Raw genomic sequence first — 6908 nt, forward strand, 5'->3', positions numbered from 1 at the left:
ACATCCTTACATAAGTTAAACAAATGCAGCATAAACAAATGTAACACATCTTTGCTTAGTTAAACAAAATTTCCAAAACAGGGTTTCTCTGTGTAACAGCCCTAGCTGTCCTGAAACTCACTCTGTAGACCAGGCTGGCCTCAAATTCACAGAGATCCGCCTGCCTCTGCCTCTGAAATGCTGGGATTAAAATTGTGTGCCACCACTGCCTGGCTCAAGTCCCATAATCTTTAAAAAGTCAAACACAGCCAGGCAGTGGTGCACACCTTTAATCCCAGCACTCGGGAGGCAGAGGCAGGTGGATCTCTGTGAATTTGAGGCCAGCCTGGTCTACAGAGCGAGATCCAGGAAAGGCACAAAACTACACAGAGAAACCCTGTCTCGAAAAATCAAAAAATAAATAAATAAATAAATAAATAAATAAATAAATAAATAAATAAAGTCAAACACTTAAAAGTTCAAAATCTCTTTAAAACGTCCAACTTTCTTTTAAAATCCCAAATCTTTGTATTACTCCAAAATCTCTTTTAGAGTTTAAACTGGGCTGTGGTGGTGCTCACCTTTAATCCCAATACTTGAAAGGCAGAGGCCGGCCTGGTCTACAGAGTGAGTTCTAAGACAGCCAGAGCTACACAGAGAAACCCTGTCTCAAAAAGCCAAAAAAAAAAAAAAAAGTAAAATAAAAAATACTTATTCAAAAGGGAAGAATCACAGTTGTAATCAAATCAAAATCAAACTCACAACTGTGTAAACAACACAACGTCCAATGTCTGCGATCCATTCACGGTCTTTTGGGATCCTTCACAGGGCTTGGGGCACCTCTCTGGCTCCGTCCTCTCTGGCTCCGTCCTCTCTGGCTCCGTCCTCTCTGGCCCCGTCCTCTCTGGCCCCGTCCTCTGCAGCACACACAGCTCGTCTAGGCTCTGATAGGCTCCACTCCACCAATGCTGCTGTCCTTGGTGGTCACCCCACAGAACTGGCATCTCCAAAATTCAGAGGTCTTCTGCAAATGGGCCACACTTTCACCAAGAGTTCTCCAGGGCTCTCTTTATGATACAAAGCCTCAACTTTTCTCCATGACCCCTTCAATCCAGGGGGCTTCCACTGCTACTCTGGCTACACTTTCTCCAACAGCCTCTTGTGGCCTTTCACAGTGCCAAGCCTTAGCTGCTTTCCATGACCACTTCATGCCTTCAAACCAGTATACCACCTGGGTGACTCTTAAACTACCAAGTTCAGCTGCCAGCAGGAGCTACAACCTTAGCTGCCTGGGGAACAAGCTTGTATGCGCTGACTCTTAGGAAACTTCCCAGAAAACTCCAGTGATGCTGGGCTCTTCTTCTTTTTTTTTTTTTTCCCCGAGACAGGGTTTCTTTGTGTAGCTTTGCGCCTTTCCTGGAACTCACTTGGTAGCCCAGGCTGGCCTCGAACTCAGAGATCCGCCTGGCTCTGCCTCCCGAGTGCTGGGATTAAAGGCGTGCGCCACCACCGCCCGGCGATGCTGAGCTCTTCTTAATCCCTGATCAGCTCCGGCTAACCTGCATCAATATTGTCCCAGTAACACAAAGGTTTCATTTCAAGGGTGCTGGGCTCTTGTTAATCACAGCTGACCTCAGCCCCAGCTGACCAGACACCACACATTCTTCACACAAAAGGCCCAGGAGAGTTTAATCTTCCCCCTGAACCTAACCAGAACTCCACTGTCTGCACTAACCCCAACATTCTTATCTTCGAAGCTCCTACAGAACAGCCCACTGAGATCTGAACACTCAATGGCTTTTCTAATCCCAAGTTGCACAGTCCTTATACACCCCCCCAAAAATGGTCGGGTCTGTCACAGCAATACCCCACTATCCTGGAACCAACTTGTCTAAGGGTTCTTTCTCTGCTGCTGTAATGAAACACCTTGACCAAAAGCAAGTTGGGGAGGAAAGGGTTTATTTGGTTCACACTTCCACATTGTAGTCCATCACTGGAGGAAGTGAGGGCAGGAACTCAAACAGGGCAGGAACCTGGAGGAATGGACACACAGCACCCCAGGGCAGGGTTCTAGGTAACATGACACCCTTGCTGGGAATGAAGGTAGGTGGGAACGCTTCCAGCCAGCTGCATCTGTTTAAGCACACAGCCCATTTGGGAACTAGCGCAAACTGGTTTTGGTATTCTCTGCACTCGAGGCAGGGTCTCAGGAAACAGGATGGTATGCGTCTGGGGGCGCTCAGAGATTCACCATGACCGTGAATAAACTTCAAAAAGGGGAGGCTTTTATCAGACACTGGCACCAGGACTGATTTACCCGAGAGCACTCCTAAGATGCAGCCCCCAGCCATATCATCCCAGGGTTCAGAAAGGCAAACTCCACAAGATTACATGCAGGCAGGGGCTTATTTAAACATCTGTGTCCTGCAGTTGTCCGAGTCATCTTTTGAGCAAGTTTGATTACAATGCCTTTAATCCCAGCACTCAGGAGGCAGAGGCAGGAGGTTCTAGTGAGTTTGAGGCTAGCCTGGGCTACAGAGCGAGTTTCAGGACAGCCAAGGCTACATAGCGAAACCCTGTCTCAAAAACAAGAAAAAAGCCGGGCAGTGGTGGCACACGCCTTTAATCCCAGCACTTGGGAGGCAGAGCCAGGCGGATCTCTGTGAGTTTGGGGCCAGCCTTGTTTACAGAGTGAGATCCAGGACAGCCAGAGCTACAACACAGAGAAACCCTGTCTCGAAAAACACCCCTCCCCCGCAAAAACCCCCGTGCTTCCCAAAGCTTGTTCAGAGCATGAGGAAGTGAAGTCATGGGAGCAATCCTGGGAGTGGGAAGGACCCGGGGGTGACGACACAAGAACTGCCATCCCTTGCACGAGCAGTCTGCAGAGCAGTCCTCATGGCTGGTCTAGGGGTGTGAGGCCCAAAGGGCTCTGGAGAGAATCTGCTTCTGGCAGACCTGTGTTCCACCCCTTTGAGATCTGGCCAAGGTAGTGGGAGGAATGGCAGCCAATGCTTGCCACAAGGGAAGCAATGGAAAGATGGTGGCACGTGACCTCTGACCCCTCCTTTGCTTTCATAGTGGTGTCCTGTCTCACCTCTCCCAAGCAAACAAACAAAAACCCAAAACTGGATACTGAATAGAACACAGACACACACACACACACACACACACACACACACACACACACACACACACACACACACACACACCCGGGGGCACTATTACAAAGATCAGACTCCAGTGAGGGTCCAGTTCTCCTCACTTAGAATGGTTATCCAGAAAACAAAGCACAGCTGAGCAGAGCACTCCGGGCTAGCGAAGATGGAAGGCAAACGTAATTCTATCCACTGATGGTGGAACTGGAAAGTTGGGAAGCAACTATGCAAACCAGAATGGAGGTACCTCAGAAAATATAAAACAAAATTAACGAATCCTGACACACTGAAGGAAAGGAAGTCATGACACCAGGAGATCCCCACAGGCCCATGTTTATTGCAACATCAGTCACAATTTGTTAAGCTGTGAAATCAGCCAGATGCATAAATAAAGAAAATCTTGGCTAGGTGGTGACGGCGGCTCACACCTTTAATCCCAGCACTCAGGAGGCAGAGGCAGATCTTTGTGAGTTCGGGGCCAGCCTGGTCTACAGAGCGAGTTCCAGAAGAACAGAGAAACCGTGTCTGGTAGGATGGAGTACTAGGCAGATGGATGAAAGAAAGGTAGCTAAAGGATCGAAGCGTGAATGCATGTATGAACAGAAGGCTGGAGGGTGTGAAGGTGGCTAGATGAAGTACCATACTGTCTGGACGGGTGACTGTCTTTATGAAAGTAGGAATGAGCCAGTTGGAAGAGTCTGTCTGATTGACATTTTCTTGCTGTGCTAAGGCTGGTCTCTGCCCGTTGGGCTTCGTGTGTGCGCTATCACTCTGGCCCACTGGAATTAAGGGATCAAGTAGCTGGGTGAAGAGGAGAAAGCTTCTCCCAGAACTGTGAACACTGGACTCTCCAGGCATTGATTAGAAACAGTTTATTATGGAATCACAGGAATGCCCATGGATGGAGGGCCCTAGGATGTGGTCACTGCTGCCACCAGCATCCAGTCACCTCCATTCACAACTGGGGAGGGATGAGGAAGTTTCACATTACGGGAGATGACTCAGGTTCTCCAGCACTGCGAGGCTGCTTCGCATGTCCTAAGGGAGCGGCGAGAATGCACTCAAGGGATTCTTTTAGGGGTGTATGAGTTCAAACAGAAGGCCTCGACACACTGCTTCACATTCTAGTTCAAGCTGCAAGTCAGAAGCTCTGTAAAATAGTAAACATGGTTGCCAGGAACTTTAGGCCCTCCGTGCTGCACACTTCTGGGAGGCACTGGAGGGACACTAACAATGAGGGACAACAGCCTCGAGGGCCTGCAGTGCAGAGGCAAGGGGTCTGAGACAAGGCAGCGCAAAGTCAGTCACTGCCGATGGGAGGCAGGGCCGGGCAGGAAGGGGGCATGAGGTGAATCATGAGGTGAATGTGACTGGCATTCCATTTCAGCATGCCACCCGGCATGGTGGCACTGGTAACCACAGCACTCTGGGGGTCGGACAGGAGGATCAGGGGCTCAAGGTCAGTCTCAGCTACATAGAATTTGAACTTCATGAGACCCTGTCTCAAACAGTAAAAGAGGGGCAGGTACACATCATCACACCTGGGTGCCCTCAGAACGTTCTGGCTACCACAGATCACCCAGCTGAGTTCCAGCTGTCAGGTTTCCTCTTGAACTGGTTTCAGGAGCCCATGGGGAAACCAGGGGTCTACGAGGAGCTGGGCCTGGGGCAACCAGGCCCTCACAAGCCTGGTTAGGGGTGAGGGGTTAAGACAACAACCTCCTCACCTGGATTCCACCTAAGGCACCATCCTGAGGTCCAGGGGGTCATAGGGTGACACCCGCAGATCCTTCAGCAGGGCTTCTAGACTGTTCCTCAGCATGGCATAAGGCGGCTTCTCCTCGTAATTGAGGGCCATCACCACCTTCAGGTACTCCTGCAGGGTCTCTGTGGTTAAGACACCCAAAAGCACAGGAGGGCTGAGAGGTGGCATCCACAGTCCCCTGTGCTCAGTGCCACTTCAAAGTCCCCATGTCTGCTGTCCATGTGTGGGAAGCATCAGTGGATGGCAAACACCAGAGTGCTCACCAGTCAGTGTTAGCAGCTGTCACTTGGGGCCAATCACCCACCCCACCCACTTCCCATTTCATACTACTTCACAAGAGATCTCTGTGGAAAACCTATGTGCACCTCTAACATGGGGCCTGCAGCTTGCAGCTGGGGCATGATGGGAATGTGAGCAGAGTGCACAGAAGGAGCCACGGAGCAGAAGAGAAGCAGATGAGCATCACTGGGACCAGCATGAGCTGCACACAAGCCACAACGTTTTCTTTGAAAAAGATTTCAACCATTTCAAAAGAAAAACACCGTTTAGTTCATGGCAGCATAAAAAGAGGTGTGCCACACTGCAGGGACCAGGGCTTGGCCTGGCCTCGCTGCCTGAGAGGCAATGCATCCTAGATTGTTCAGGTTCGAGCTCATGGCTCCTGGGGCACCGCGTGCTTTCCAGTTCCTGAGAACCCAGGCACTCCCTCAGGCAGCGAAGCCGCTCTGTGCTTCTCTGTGTGTCCCTTAGTAGAGGAGGAGGCACGGAAGCTCGGCAGGACCACTGGTCTCAGACATTAACCTTGTGTGCTCCGTAGAGCTTGCAACATCATCATATCCTGGCAACTACAGTGTACTGATCCTGGCAACTGCCACTATATTCTGTTTCTGATAAGGGTATACAAAGTCTGATTGCTCTCAATAAAACTGTCACAGCCTCAGTCTTGCTGTGGCCCTCCAACCCAAGCCTGGTGTAATTTCTCATCAGCCAAATCAGGTAACCTTGGGCTGGAAGTAAGTGTAGATGCATACATCACACAGCTTAGAAGAAAAGGGCTCTTTTTTAATTTAAAAAAAAAAAAGTATAGAGCTTTACTTTGTAGCCCAGGCTGGCTTGGAATTTACTATGTACCAGTATGTAGCAGAGGCTGGTCCTGCCAATCCTACGGCCTATGTCTCTTGAAAGCTGGGGAAACAGAATGATACCATGATGGTAGCATTTTTATTACCACTGTTTTTGTTTTTGTTTGTTTTTTTGTTGTTTTGTTTTGTTTTTTGTTTTTTGTTTTTTTTTTTTGAGACAGAGTCTCTATGTCTTGTTGACCTAGAACTCACTATATAGACCTGGTTGGCTTAGAACTCACGGAGATCCACTAGTCTCTGCCATCCAAGTGCTGGGATCAAAGGTGTGCATCAACCACACCTGGCACGATAACGATGACGTGTGTGTGTGTGGGGGGGGGAGGATACCCTCAGAGAGCAGGAAGAGGGTTTGGATCCTCTGCAGGGCAGCAGGCACTGTCCAGCTGTCTCCCCGGTCCAGCGGCACTTCCCTAACATTTACCTATCATGGACGTGGAGGTCAGAGGGCAGCCTGGGGTGAAATGAGTCCTTTCACCCCACCACACAGCTCCCAGGGCTTGAACCCATCATCAGATGGGGCAGCAAGTGCTTTCACCCTGAGTCACGTCAACACCCCCAGGGTGATATTTTTTATTTTCTAATGCGTATCCGATTCTCTATGTGCAGGTGTGTGTGTGTCAAATGCAGACGTCAACAGCAGCTGCCTCCTCTCAGGTGTCATTCCCCACCCTGTTTGCTGAGCAAGGCCTCTCACTAACCCGGAGCTCACTGGCCCAGCTACAACAGCTGGCCATCGAGGTCCGACGACCCACCTGTCTCTGCTGTGTCCAGCAGTGGGGTTATAAGTGCTGTGCAGGCTTTTCACATATATGCTGAGATCCAAATTACAACATGCTGGAAACTGCAGATGCAGTGAGCAAGGCT

The 6908-nt window shown here is 49.9% G+C and overlaps 1 protein-coding gene across 6 annotated transcripts in view; it reads right to left on the minus strand.

Moving 5' to 3' along the window:
- Nucleotides 1-452: 452 nt before the first annotated feature.
- Vrk3 (VRK serine/threonine kinase 3) overlaps nt 453-6908 on the minus strand; it is a 35490-nt gene continuing 29034 nt past the window's right edge. For 4 of the 6 annotated variants that reach the window (XM_042274367.2, XM_042274345.2, XM_042274370.2 and 1 more), the window contains exons 14-15: nt 4865-5024; nt 3995-4287 (exon numbers count right to left, since the gene is read on the minus strand). In XM_042274367.2, the coding sequence (XP_042130301.1) occupies nt 4876-5024 (149 nt within the window). In that variant the 3' untranslated portion in view covers nt 3995-4287; nt 4865-4875. Of the gene's footprint in view, nt 1004-3994; nt 4288-4864; nt 5025-6908 lie in introns of those variants that run through there. The other 2 variants (XM_076575844.1, XM_042274377.2) reach the window with 2 other exon arrangements.

The sequence above is a fragment of the Peromyscus maniculatus genome, chromosome 1, assembly GCF_049852395.1.
Source record: "Peromyscus maniculatus bairdii isolate BWxNUB_F1_BW_parent chromosome 1, HU_Pman_BW_mat_3.1, whole genome shotgun sequence".
NCBI classification, from domain to species: Eukaryota; Metazoa; Chordata; class Mammalia; order Rodentia; family Cricetidae; genus Peromyscus; species Peromyscus maniculatus.